Genomic DNA, 15143 nt, shown 5'->3' with positions numbered 1-15143 from the left:
GATGGTGTGTGTTTATTTATATGATTGTGATAAGGGCCACATACCATAACATGCTATGAACCATAACACAAATTGTATAGAAAACATACATGTAAACTCTGCAAAAAAAGAAACATCCCTTTTTCAGGACCCTGCCTTTCAAAGATAATTTGTAAAAACCCAAGTAACTTCCCAGATCTCCATTGTAAAGGGTTTTAACACTGTTTCCCCATGCTTGTTCAATTAACCATAAACAATTAATGAACATCCACCTGTGGAACGGTGGTTAAGACACTAACAGCTTACAGACGGTAGGCAATTAAGGTCACATTTATGAAAACTTAGGACACTAAAGAGGCCTTTCGACTGACTCTGAAAAACACCAAAAGAAAGATGCCCAGGGTCCCTGCTTATCTGTGTGAACGTTTCTTGGGCATTCTGCAAGGTAGCATGAGGACTGCAGATGGGGCCAGGGAAATAAATTGCAATGTCCGTACTGTGAGACGCTGAAGACAGCACTACAGGGAGACATGAGGGACAGCTAATCGTCCTCACAGTGGCAGACCACGTGTAACAACACCTGCACAGGATCGGTACAGTGCCTTGCGAAAGTATTCGGCCCCCTTGAACTTTGCGACCTTTTGCCACATTTCAGGCTTCAAACATAAAGATATAAAACTGTATTTTTTTGTGAAGAATCAACAACAAGTGGGACACAATCATGAAGTGGAACGACATTTATTGGATATTTCAAACTTTTTTAACAAATCAAAAACTGAAAAATTGGGCGTGCTAAATTATTCAGCCCCCTTAAGTTAATACTTTGTAGCGCCACCTTTTGCTGCGATTACAGCTGTAAGTCGCTTGGGGTATGTCTCTATCAGTTTTGCACATCGAGAGACTGACATTTTTTCCCATTCCTCCTTGCAAAACAGCTCGAGCTCAGTGAGGTTGGATGGAGAGCACTTGTGAACAGCAGTTTTCAGTTCTTTCCACAGATTCTCGATTGGATTCAGGTCTGGACTTTGACTTGGCCATTCTAACACCTGGATATGTTTATTTTTGAACCATTCCATTGTAGATTTTGCTTTATGTTTTGGATCATTGTCTTGTTGGAAGACAAATCTCTGTCCCAGTCTCAGGTCTTTTGCAGACTCCATCAGGTTTTCTTCCAGAATGGTCCTGTATTTGGCTCCATCAATCTTCCCATCAATTTTAACCATCTTCCCTGTCCCTGCTGAAGAAAAGCAGGCCCAAACCATGATGCTGCCACCACCATGTTTGACAGTGGGGATGGTGTGTTCAGCTGTGTTGCTTTTACGCCAAACATAACGTTTTGCATTGTTGCCAAAAAGTTCAATTTTGGTTTCATCTGACCAGAGCACCTTCTTCCACATGTTTGGTGTGTCTCCCAGGTGGCTTGTGGCAAACTTTAAACAACACTTTTTATGGATATCTTTAAGAAATGGCTTTCTTCTTGCCACTCTTCCATAAAGGCCAGATTTGTGCAATATACGACTGATTGTTGTCCTATGGACAGAGTCTCCCACCTCAGCTGTAGATCTCTGCAGTTCATCCAGAGTGATCATGGGCCTCTTGGCTGCATCTCTGATCAGTCTTCTCCTTGTATGAGCTGAAAGTTTAGAGGGACGGCCAGGTCTTGGTAGATTTGCAGTGGTCTGATACTCCTTCCATTTCAATATTATTGCTTGCACAGTGCTCCTTGGGATGTTTAAAGCTTGGGAAATATGTTTGTATCCAAATCCGGCTTTAAACTTCTTCACAACAGTATCTCGGACCTGCCTGGTGTGTTCCTTGTTCTTCATGATGCTCTCTGCGCTTTTAACAGACCTCTGAGACTATCACAGTGCAGGTGCATTTATACGGAGACTTGATTACACACAGGTGGATTGTATTTATCATCATTAGTCATTTAGGTCAACATTGGATCATTCAGAGATCCTCACTGAACTTCTGGAGAGAGTTTGCTGCACTGAAAGTAAAGGGGCTGAATAATTTTGCACGCCCTATTTTTCAGTTTTTGATTTGTTAAAAAAGTTTGAAATATCCAATAAATGTCGTTCCACTTCATGATTGTGTCCCACTTGTTGTTGATTCTTCACAAAAAAATACAGTTTTATATCTTTATGTTTGAAGCCTGAAATGTGGCAAAAGGTCGCCGAATACTTTCGCAAGCCACTGTATATCTGGCCATCACACCTGCGGGACAGGTACAGAATGGCAACAACAACTGCCCGAGTTACACCAGGAACGCACAATCACTGCTCAGACTGTCCGCAATAGGCTGAGAGAGGCTGGACTGAGGGCTTGTAGGCCTGTTGTAAGGCAGGTCCTCACCAGACATCACCGGTAACAACGTCGCCTATGGGCACAAACCCTCCGTCGCTGGACCAGACAGGACTGGCAAAAAGTGCTCTTTACTGACGAGTCGCAGTTTTGTCTTGCCAGGGGTGATGGTTGGATTTGCGTTTATCGTCGAAGGAATGAGTGTAACACAGAGGCCTGTTCTCTGGAGCGGGATCGAGGTTGAGGGTCCGTCATGGTCTGGGGCGGTGTGTCACAGAATCATCGGACTGAGCTTGTTGTCATTGCAGGCAATCTCAATGCTGTGTGTTACAGGGAAGACATTCTCCTTCCTCATGTGGTACCCTTCCTGCAGGCTCATTCTGACATGACCCTCCAGTATGACAATGCCACCAGCCATACTGCTCATTCTGTGTGTGATTTCCTGCAAGACAGGAATGTCAGTGTTCTGCCATGGCCAGCGAAGAGCCCGGATCTGAATCCCATTGAGCACGTCTGGGATCTGTTGGATCGGAGGGTGAGGGCTAGGGCAATTCCCCCCAGAAATGTCTGGGAACTTGCAGGCCTTGGTGGAAGAGTGGGGTAACATCTCAGAGCAAGAACTGGCTAATCTGGTGCAGTCCATGAGGAGGAGATGCACTGCAGTACGTAATGCAGCTGGTGGCCACACCTGATACTGACTGTTATTTTTTATTTTGATCCCCCCTTTTGTTCAGGGACACATTCAATTTATCTTAGTCACATGTCTGTGGAACTTGTTCAGTTTATGTCTCAGTTGTTGAATCTTGTTATGCTCATACAAATATTTACACGTTAAGTTTCCTGAAAATAAACCCAGTTGACAGTGAGATGACGTTTCATTTTTTGCTGAGTTTATTAAGCTGCAATATGTAACTTTTTGGGCATCCACCAAATCCACATAGACGTTAGTTATAGATCTGTCATTCTCAATGAAAGCAAGTCTCAGAAGCAGTAGATATGTTCTATGTGCGCTATTTGTATGCGTCCCTTAAGTGTATTTTTGCTTCTTGAACTTTTGGTTTTGTACACCAGCTTCAAACAGCTGAAAATACAATATTTTTGGCTAGTGAAAATATTTCACAGCAGTTAAGATCGTACAATGATTCACTACACTACATAACTGAAATTATGCAAACTTTTAGAATTTTAGCAACCAGGAAATGGCGGAGCACCTTTAAATATAAATAATCATAGACATGTCCTGTCTAAATAAAGCCCTTAATGTAAGCATCCAATAACATGAAGAAAAAAATACATCGAGATATCAGAAACCTGTATTGCCCCTGTCCAGCCCTCACTGCGTCTGCGCAGCTCGCTCTATGCGTCAACGTCTTCTGACGTTTGCAGCAGAATCCAGGAAGTGAGGAGTCGCTTGTTGTTTTTGCCGATTGATAGTCCTTTCACATTTTATTTGTTACTTTTCGCGGGCCAAAAATGGCGACTTTTATTTCTGTCCCGTTAAAGAAGTCGTCTGAAGTCGAACTAGTTAAACCGCTCTCGAAATTCGTTACGGCGACATACCCAACGGGCGAGGATCAAGCTGAGTATATCCGATCCGTGGAGGAGTTGAACAAGCTGCGCAAGAGTGCTCTGGGGAGGCCGCTCGACAAACACGAAAGCTCGCTGGAAATCCTCCTGAGGTTTGAAATACTGCCGCACTGACGTAACTAGCTAACTCCAGCTAGACACCTAACAGTTAACTAGCTATTTCACCTGTTTGGGAATGGTTGGGCTACTAGTTAACTCCATTGCCGCACCCTGAAATTCTCGGAAGCAGTTTTTCCTTTTGAGTCATGTGTTTAACAATTTATGAAAAGTTAACGCATTGACAATCAATGTCCATGTGATGCTACTGTAATGGCTCAATAACGATTTCTACATGTGAAATGAACCTGCTGTCAATTAGTAAAGTAACTAGCTTAGCTAGCTAGTTAACTAACTTCCATGTTAGCCAATTCCAATAAACATTAGCTTAAAACAGTGACAATTAAGTAATGGCTATTTCCTTGCCAGAAGTTACCGACCCTACAGTTATGCTTGTTCACAGTGCACTGCACTGTGGTCAGAACGCAATCATGGTTATATTAAGACACCATAAAGCCTGCGCAGATATGGGGATGGGATATACCATTGTACTCAAATGTACCTTTATCCACATGCTCCATTGAGAAGATTGAAAAATGGCACCGCAGTCATTTTGTTAACAAGCCAGAGGATGAAAGGGCAGTTTTGTGGGAAACAAGCAGTATTTCAATCTTCTTGATTGAGCAGTGTGGATTACAGTGGCATATCCTATCCCTGCATTGAGGTACTTTTTCTGACCCATATCTTGCGCCTTCTCCACAGTGTCTTAATGTAACCGTTCAGACTACAGTGCAGATGTGTAAACAAGCGTAATGGTAGGGTATGTATTTTCTGACAGGGGTATTTCCCAGCTGGCATCCTCATGAGTCAGTTTGACCGGCCCCAATATCAAATTTGAATGTGTCATTGTCAAATGTTCTAACGTCATCAAAATCTCCATGTTTCTAGCTAGTGTTTATTGATATGTTATTACAACATTATACAAGTAATGTTAGTTTCAGGAGGGTTATGTGGGGGTGGTTTCAGGATGGCTAACATTACCTCCTGTGCCATAAAGACTCGGACCCCTTGGAAGGTCCCTCACTATCGCTTCTTGATAGATACTCAACTGATCCAAGATTTAGGTGGGAGGATGCAACACTACATAACTTTCAGAGTAGAAGTAGGCTACGCTATATAATGTACATTCAATATAGTCTGCCTGCCTCGGAGGCATTATTCAGCTAAATCCGAGCCATCTCATCTAAAAAGAATACCCACACTGGGAGATGGTAGGAATGTTTTGCATAGAGTTCCATGGAGGAAACTGGACTGTTATTTGGTTAACAAACCTCCTCTACCCTACCAAAGATGTGTCTCCAGTCCTGTGTGATATCACCACACGTATCTTGGAGTGGTGACCTATTGACTTTTCTGATTTTCTTTCCTCAGTTTCTCCAGCCAGTCATCTATTCTATACAGTAGGCTACTAGTGATATGAGCAGGATTTAGACTTTGCTCCCCTGTATAGAATCAATTGACTAATAGTTTAGCATTGTATTGTCCACAGAGCATTATTTAATACTAGTGCATTACAATAGTTACAATAGAGCCTTGGCATCTCTGTTTGCTGTAAGGAGTGTTTGCTGGAGGAACTTATTCAATGTTAGCATAGGCTTCCTAACTACAAGATGGGATAGGGACATGCTATTGCTGGCCTACAGTATGTTAACGTTCTGGCTACGCTTTGCTATACAGAGTGGGTAGATGCCTAGGAGGTGAATCTTAGCATTGGAGCCTCTTAGCTCTCAGCTCATGTACAGAGTGAGCCATGTGCCAGGTAGCTATGGCAACGGGCCTTGTATTCCATATCCCTTTCACAGCTCTGCAGACAGACTGCCATTGTGTCAGCAGCAGTAGTCTAGTCACCAGCAGACCTGTCTAGGACAGAACTCTAAACTGTAAAAAAATATTTGTTTTCCATCAAATACTTGAGGTTCGCATGTTCCACATTAACTACCCCGGTGTAATGGATCCAATGGAAATGTACCCAAAAATGCAAACTCTGTATGTACTTTGGTCCCATATGTACTTTGGTCCCTACCAGGGATGTACTTTGTTCCCTACCAAGTAGTCACAGCCTTGCTAATCTTAGTGTAACCATGGTAACCATTGTTTGTACCTAAAAACCTTCAGTGCACCCACCTAGTGACCGCTCTTCTCCTCCCTCTCCCTTTCTCCCTACTCTTCTACCCTCACTCTCCTTATTTTCCCATTCTCTCACTGCATTTCTGTAAGTACTCCTCATTCCCTCCTTCCTTCACATTCCTTCATTGCCTCTCTGACCTGAGAGTCAACTATAGTACCAGGTTTGTTCCGCCAATTAGGTGCCTTTTGTCCGAGACGATACCAGTATCGCAATTAGGGATGCACGATATATTGGTGAACATATCGGAATCGGCCGATGTCTAGTTTAACACCCGATGTGCAAAACCATGTCACAGCTGATGTGCATACCTATATAACGAAGGTACATGACGTAATGCCACGTACAATTTTGAGCTATAAGTGCAACACAGCATTCCTAAACTAGCCCACAATGTCTGCTGTGTGGTTCGAGCAGTCAACAAGTCAAAATTTCAGCGTAACAACTCAAAGGTGAAATCCATTAAAGCCAAGATAATGAAATTCATTGCCCTTGATAATCAAACGTTCTCTGTCGTGGGTGATGTTGGCTTTCGCCAACTGGTCGAGCACCGATTAACAATACCAAGTGTGCAATTTTTTCCGATGTTGCCCTACCGGAGTTACACAGTAATAGCATCACTGCTATGAGCTTCACGACATATATACACTGCTCAAAAAAATAAAGGGAACACTAAAATAACACATCCTAGATCTGATTGAATGAAATATTCTTATTAAATACTTTTTTCTTTACATAGTTGAATGTGCTGACAACAAAATCACAACAATTATCAATGGAAATCAAGTTTATCAACCCATGGAGGTCTGGATTTGGAGTCACACTCAAAATTAAAGTGGAAAACCACACTACAGGCTGATCCAACTTTGATGTAATGTCCTTAAAACAAGTCAAAATGAGGCTCAGTAGTGTGTGTGGCCTCCACGTGCCTGTATGACCTCCCTACAACGCCTGGGCATGCTCCTGATGAGGTGGCGGATGGTCTCCTGAGGGATCTCCTCCCAGACCTGGGCTAAAGCATCCGCCAACTCCTGGACAGTCTTTGGTGCAACGTGGCGTTGGTGGATGGAGCGAGACATGATGTCCCAGATGTGCTCAATTGGATTCAGGTCTGGGGAACAGGCGGGCCAGTCCATAGCATCAATGCCTTCTTCTTGCAGGAACTGCTGATGCACTCCAGCCACATGAGGTCTAACATTGTCTTGCATTAGGAGGAACCCAGGGCCAACCGCACCAGCATAATAACTACATAATTGACTGTTGCTATCGAAGTCATTCTAAAGGATAGGTTTAACAGAGCAAATTAAGTATAACCATACTCCTTTAAGTAATATCAATAATAATATTTAGTCCTATGTAGCCTTTTACAAGGGGTCTGAGGATCTCATCTCGGTACCTAATGGCAGTCAGGCTACCTCTGGCGAGCACATGGAGGGCTGTGCGGCCCCCCAAAGAAATGCCACCCCACACCATGACTGACCCTCCGCCAAACCGGTCATGCTGGAGGATGTTGCAGGCAGCAGAACGTTCTCCACGGCGTCTCCAGACTGTCACGTGTGCTCAGTGTGAACCTGCTTTCATCTGTGAAGAGCACAGGGCGCAAGTGGCGAATTTGCCAATCTTGGTGTTCTCTGGCAAATACCAAACATCCTGCACGGTGTTGGGCTGTAAGCACAACCCCCACCTGTGGACTTCGGGCCCTCATACCACCCTCATGGAGTCTGTTTCTGACCGTTTGAGCAGTCACTTGCACATTTGTGGCCTGCTGGAGGTTATTTTGCAGGGCTCTGGCAGTGCTCCTCCTGCTCCTCCTTGTACAAAGGCGGAGGTAGCGGTCCTGCTGCTGGGTTGTTGCCCTCCTACGGCCTCCTCCACGTTTCCTGATGTACTGGCCTGTCTCCTGGTAGTGCCTCCATGCTCTGGACACTACGCTGACAGACACAGCAAACCTTCTTGCCACATCTCGCATTGATGTGCCATCCTGGATGAGCTGCACTACCTGAGCCACTTGTGTGGGTTGTAGACTCCGTCTCATGCTACCACTAAAGTGAAAGCACCGCCAGCATTCAAAAGTGACCAAAACATCAGCCAGGAAGCATAGGAACTGAGAAGTGGTCTGTGGTCCCCACCTGCAGAACCACTCCTTTATTGGGGGTGTCTTGCTAATTGCCTATAATTTCCACCTGTTGTCTATTCCATTTGCACAACAGCATATGACATTTATTGTCAATCAGTGTTGCTTCCTAAGTGGACAGTTTGATTTCACAGAAGTGTGATTGACTTGGAGTTACATTGTGTTGTTTAAGTGTTCCCTTTATTTTTTTGAGCAGTGTGCTATGGAACACCGTTTGAGTCTCTGCGTGTCTAAATGATACAGTAGTACAGTTAAATCTGTACAAAAAAAGTCAACAAACAAGCAAACACACATTCTTATTTTCAATGACGGCCTAGGAACAGTGGGTTAACTGCCTTGTTCAGGGGCAGAACGACAGATTTTCACCTTGTCAGCTCAGGGGATCCAATCTTGCAACTTTAACAGTAAACCAAGGTAAGTTGCTAGCTAGCATTAAACTTATCTTATAAAAAAACTATCAATCATAATCACTAGTTAACTACACATGGTTGTTGATATTACCACCGCTCAGTCAAGCGTGTCCTGACTGAGCGGTGGTAGGCAGAAGCAGGCGCGTAAACATGAATTCAAACAGCACTTTCGTGCGTTTTGCCAGCAGCTCCTCGTTGTGCGTCAAGCATTGCGCTGTTTATGACTTCAAGCCTATCAACTCCCGAGATGAGGCTGGTGTAACCGAAGTGAAATGGCTAGGTAGTTAACCCTCGCTAATTGTCGTTGTGTTGCTGGTTCGAGCCCAGGGAGGAGCGAGGAGAGGGACGGAAGCTATACTCTTACACTGGCACTACTAAAGTGCCTATAAGAACATCCAATAGTCAAAAATTAATGAAATACAAATGGTATAGAGGGAAATAGTCCTATAATTTCTATAATAACTACAACCTAAAACTTCTTACCTCGGAATATTGAAGACTCATGTTAAAAGGAACCACATAAAAGGAACCACCATATGTTCTCATGTTCTGAGCAAGGAACTGAAACATTAGCTTTCTTACATGGCACACATTTTACATGGAACATATTGCACTTTTACTTTCTTCTCCAACACTTTGTTTTTGCATTATTTAAAGCAAATTGAACATGTTTCATTATTTACTTGAGTCAAAATTGATTTTATTGATGTATTATATTAAGTTAAAATAAGTGTTCATTCAGTATTGTTGTAATTGTCATTATTACAAATAAATAAATAAAAAATCAACCGATTAATCGGTATCAGCTTTTATGGTCCTCCAATAATCGGTATCGGCGTTGAAAAATCATAATCAGTCGACCTCTAGTCAATTCTGTTGAAACTATTTCATCTGGGGTTTTTATTTATTTTTACACATTTAAATATTTGTAGCTACTTTTTAAGTAAATTCCTGCACTCAACTTGTGCAATACATTAGGAGATAAAGAAGATTGCATTCTTAATTTCACCTGTCACAATTTTTCATTATGAAGCTTACTAGTAGTCCCCAGTTACGAGGTGTTTGTTTACAAGCACACAAGGACGTAAGACTGGAGCCTTGTGAGTCACTCACAGCATGTGCCAGGTGGTCTAGTTACAGTATAGAGTTCACAAATGTTCTCCAACTATGTATCTTATATCTATTAAGTTAACTGTCTAAAATTCACTAAATGCTCTGCAGTTGTCCATTTGGTTTGTTAATTTAGTAGCTATGTAGCTAAGTGGTTAGCTTCTACCAAAATCAAGCTTCGCTTGGAAACAGTAGAGAATGAATCAAGAGCCTTGCTGTCTAATACAGTGCATTCGGAAGTATTCAGACCCCTTCACTTTTTCCACATTTTATTACGTTACACATTTATTATAATGTGTAATAAAAAAAAATCCATATCAATCTACACACACTACCCCATAATGACGACAAAGCGGGGAAAAAAAGTTTTTTTAGACATTTTTGCAAATGTATATAAATAAATAAAGTATTCAATAATCAGACTCTTTTGCCAGGTCGCAGTTGTAAATGAGAACTTGTTCTCAGCTAGCCTACCTGGTTAAAGAAAGGTTAAATAAATAAATACAAATATGTGACCTGAAATTGAGTTCAGGTGCATCCTGTTTCCATGGATCATCCTTCAGATGTTTCTACAACTTGATTGGAGTCCACCTGTGGTAAATTCAATTGATTGGACGTGATTTGGAAAGGCACACACCTGTCTATATAAGGTCCCACAGTTCACAGTGCATGTCAGAGCAAAAACCAAGCCATGAGGTCGAAGGAATTGTCCGTAGAGCTCCGAGACAGGGTTGTGTCAAGGCACAGATCTGGGGAAGGGTACCAAAAAAACTTCTGCATCATTGACGGTCCCCAAGAACACATTGGCTTCCATAATTCTTAAATGTAAGAAGTTTGGAACCACCAAGACTCTTCCTAGAGCTAGCTGCCCGGCCAAACTGAGCAATCTGGGGAAAAGGGGACGTGGTCATGGAGGTGACCAAGAACCCGATGATCACTGTGACAGAGCTCCAAAGTTCCTCTGTGGAGATGGGAGAACCTTCCAGAAGGACAATCATCTCTGCAGCGCTCCACCAATCAGGCCTTTATAGTAGAGTGGCCAGACGGAAGCCACTCCTCAGTAAAAGGCACATGACAGCCCGCTTGGAGCTTGCCAAAAGGCACCTAAAGACTCTCAGACCATGAGAAACAAGATTCTCTGGTATGATGAAACCAAGATTGAACTTGTTGGCCTGAATGCCAAGCGTCACGTCTGGAGGAAACCTGGCACCATCCATACGGTGAAGCATGGTGGTGGCATGCGGGGATATTTTTCAGCGGCAGGGACTGGGAGACTAGTCAGTGTCGAGGGAAAGATGAACGGCGCAAAGTACATAGAGATCCTTGAAAACCTGCTCAGGACCTCAGACTGGGGCGAAGGTTCACCTTCCAACAGGACAATGACCATAAGCACACAGCCAAACAACGCAGGAGTGGCTTCAGGATAAGTCTCTGAATGCCTTGAATGGCCCGGCCAGAGCCCGGACTTGAACCTGATCAAACATCTCTGGAGAGACCTGAAAATAATTATAAATAATAATAAAATAATACAACAACGCTCCCCATCCAACTTGACAGAGCTTGAGACGATCTGCAGAGAAGAATGGGAGACAATTCCCAAGTACAGGTGTGCCAAGAAAACTAGTGGCTGCCAAAGTTTCTTACTGAGTATAAATAAAACAACCCTGAAACATCACATTTACATAAGCATTCAGCAGGTAGCCTAGTGGTTAGAGCATTGGACTAGTAACCAAAAGATCCCTGAGCTGACAAGGTTCTAATCTGTTGTTCTGCCCCTGAACAAGGCAGTTAACCCACTGTTCATAGGCCATCCATTGTAAATAATAATTTGTTCTTAACAGACTTGCCTAGTTAAATAAAGGTTAAATAAAAATACAAAATTCCAGAGTATCCTGGTATGGCACAAGGCAGGTATGAGAATCTGGATTCCGCCCAAGTGTAGTTGGTCAGTAACACAGTCAACAACATCTCTCTTTTCTGTAGGTATTATGATCAGCTGTGTGCCGTGGAGCCAAAGTTTCCCTTCTCTGAAAACCAGGTACATATAACCATTCATCCACTCAATACAAAATACACACTGTTGCTGAAAACAATAGAATACAGTATGTGTCTGCGTGGTACAGAGAATCACGTCACACATGAAACGCTAATAAAAAAATAAGGTTTGTCTGATAATGTTGCTAATCTCTCTTTCTGTGTTCCTGCAGCTGTGTCTAACCTTCACATGGAAAGATGCCTTTGATAAGGGCTCACTGTTCGGGGGCTCAGTCAAACTAGGTACGCTACACACACACGCACACACACGCACACACACGCACACACACACAAGGCTTGCGGGCATGGTTGTTCCAGTAGGTGTAGGAAGCAGTAATATTGTATGATGTGTGTTCACTCCTTGTCTTTTTCAACATATCAAGGTTTCCGTTCTCCGGATTTTGGCCGATCAAATCAATTAAAAGACAATAAATTCAATCGTATGCGGCCAAATTGCCCAGGGCTGCCTATCATAAACCCAGATTTTGCACTTCAGCACCATTCTCTCACTCATTACACTCTGCCTTATGTACATGCACCTGCTGCTAAGGAGAGAGGAGCTTTGGCCTAGGCTACTGTTGATTGCGAAGATGGAGACTTTTTTAATTTAAGTAAAATTAAAGTTAGAGAGTATGCCTACAAGGGGGAATGTCCTCCGTATGGACAAGTTTTAATATTGTAGGTGTCAAAGACGAGAGAAATGTTGGTGTGGCTTCTGTGCAACTCGCTCATTGTTATTATTTTAGGCCTATTTAGTCATCTAAACCAGTTCTTTAAATATGCCAAACATGTTTTGTTTCATTCTGTTGTAATTTTCTTTAGCTAAATTAAGTTCCAACTGGAATGTTGTGTTTGCCGCAATATAATATCCTGCTTGTATTTTCCCTATGAACAATGGCTAGACTTAATTACTTTTGGTCTGGCTTTTACACTGCCGGCCTATGATATGAAGGCACTGCATTCCGGCAGTCCAACTGACTCCAACACTCCTTGAACTTGAGGCGAGGAAGAATGTTCTAAGCCTACCATAGTTACTCCTGTAATCTAACAATAATGCTTATCTTTATAAAAAAAATTCTGATAGAACATGTACGAATTAGCTGTACAGTCGTGGCCAAAAGTTGAGAATGACACAAATATTAATTTTCACAAAGTCTGCTGCCTCAATGTCTTTAGATATTTTTGTCAGATGTTACTATGGAATACTGAAGTATAATTACAAGCATTTCATAAGTGTCAAAGGCTTTTATTGACAATTACATGAAGTTGATGTAAAGAGTCAATATTTGCAGTGTTGACCCTTCTTTTTCAAGACCTCTGCAATCTGCCCTGGCATGCTGTCAATTAACTTCTGGGCCACATCCTGACTGATGGCAGCCCATTCTTGCATAATCAATGCTTGGAGTTTGTCAGAATTTGTGGGGTTTTGTTTGTCCACCCGCCTCTTGAGGATTGACAACAAGCTCTCAATGGGATTAAGGTCTGGGGAGTTTCCTGGCCTTGGACCCAAAATATCGATCTTTTGTTCCCCGAGTCACTTAGTTATCACTTTTGCCTTATGGCAAGGTGCTCCATCATGCTGGAAAAGGCATTGTTCGTCACCAAACTGTTCCTGGATGGTTGGGAGAAGTTGCTCTCGGAGGATGTGTTGGTACCATTCTTTATTCATGGCTGTGTTCTTAAGCATAATTGTGAGTGAGCCCACTCCCTTGGCTGAGAAGCAACCCCACACATGAATGGTCTCAGGATGCTTTACTGTTGGCATGACACAGGACTGATGGTAACACTCACCTTGTCTTCTCCTGACAAGCTTTTTTCCGGATGCCCCAAACAATCGGAAAAGGGGATTCATCAGAGAAAATGACTTTACCCCAGTCCTCAGCAGTCCAATCCCTGTACCTTTTGCAGAATATCAGTCTGTCCCTGATGTTTTTCCTGGAGAGAAGTGGCTTCTTTGCTGGCCTTCTTGACACCAGGCCATCCTCCAAAAGTCTTCGCCTCACTGTGCGTGCAGATGTACTCACACCTGCCTGCTGCCTTTCCTAAGCAAGCTCTGTACTGGTGGTGCCCCGATCCCGCAGCTGAATCAACTTTAGGAGACGGTCCTGGAGCTTGCTGGACTTTCTTGGGCGCCCTGACGCCTTCTTCACAACAATTGAACCACTCTCCTTGAAGTTCTTGATGATCCGATAAATGGTTCATTTAGGTGCAATCTTACTGGCAGCAATATCCTTGCCTGTGAAGCCCTTTTTGTGCAAAGCAATGATGATGGCACGTGCCATTTGCATGGCAAAGAGGGACTTTGCAATTAATTGCAATTCATCTGATCACTCTTCATATCATTCTGGAGTATATGCAAATTGCCATCATACAAACTGAGGCAGCAGACTTTGTGAAAATTAATATTTGTCACTAGCAAAACATTTGGCCACGACTGTATATATCTGTATAGCAGACGCAGTAGCCTATCTGACAAGGATAAAGAAATCCATGTCCTGTCATCATTCTGCCATTATCTCTCTCGCTCTAAGACTAAGCTTTTCTTTCTTCTATATTTATGGTGCCGGGTGAGATGGCAGCCATTTTACGGGCTCCTAACCAATTGTTATCTTGTGTATTTTTTTCACGTTATTTGTTACTTATTTTGTACATAATGTTTCTGCCGCCGTCTCTTATGACCAAAAAAAGCTTCTGGATATCAAGACAGCGATTATTCACCTCGTACTGGACAAATATTTATTTATTTAACGTGTCTACATGCAAAGGATTTACTTCAGACACCGGACAAGGCCCAAATTCCCGTCATTCGCATGAAGAAGAGACAGAGATTTCGGGGACGTAGGTCGGTGTGCCTTGTAAGGATCCGACGGCGAGTGTGTAGTCCGCCTCAACCATCAGTCATATTAGCCAACGTGCAATCATTGGATAATAAACTGGATGAGCTCCGATCAAGACTATCCTACCAATGGGACATTAACTGTAATATCTTATGTTTCACTGAGTCGTGGCTGAATAAGGACATGCATAACATACAGCTGGCTGAGTTTTCCGTGTATCGGCAAGACAGAACATCTGCCTCCGGTAAAACCAAGGGTGGCGGTCTGTGTCTATTTGTAAATAACTGCTGGTGCACGAAATCAAATATTAAGGAAGTCTCAAGGTTTTGCTCGCCTGAGGTAGAGTATCTCATGATAAGTTGTAGACCACACTATTTACCAAGAGTTTTCATACATATTTTTCGTAGCTGTAAATTTACCACCACAAACCAATGCTGGCACTAAAACGGCACTCAACGAGCTATATAAGGCCATAAGCAAATAAGAAAATGCTCATCCAGAGGTGGTGCTCCTAGTGGCCGGGG

The 15143-nt window shown here is 42.9% G+C and overlaps 1 protein-coding gene across 4 annotated transcripts in view; it reads left to right on the top strand.

Moving 5' to 3' along the window:
* The first annotated feature begins 2476 nt into the window (after nt 1-2476).
* Nucleotides 2477-15143, top strand: part of pdcd6ip (programmed cell death 6 interacting protein) — a 30273-nt gene continuing 17606 nt past the window's right edge. For all 4 annotated transcript variants that reach the window (XM_090208936.1, XM_021572439.3, XM_021572438.3 and 1 more), the window contains exons 1-3: nt 2477-3965; nt 11732-11786; nt 11956-12025. In XM_090208936.1, coding sequence (XP_090065062.1) covers nt 3760-3965; nt 11732-11786; nt 11956-12025 — 331 coding nt within the window. In that variant the 5' untranslated portion in view covers nt 2477-3759. The remainder of the gene's footprint in view (nt 3966-11731; nt 11787-11955; nt 12026-15143) is intronic.

The sequence above is a fragment of the Oncorhynchus mykiss genome, chromosome 18 (assembly GCF_057628025.1).
Source record: "Oncorhynchus mykiss isolate SJ-2025 chromosome 18, ASM5762802v1, whole genome shotgun sequence".
Lineage (NCBI taxonomy): Eukaryota > Metazoa > Chordata > Actinopteri > Salmoniformes > Salmonidae > Oncorhynchus > Oncorhynchus mykiss.
The sequence above is the reverse complement of the archived record's forward strand: the minus strand, read 5'-3'. Positions and strand labels throughout refer to the sequence as shown.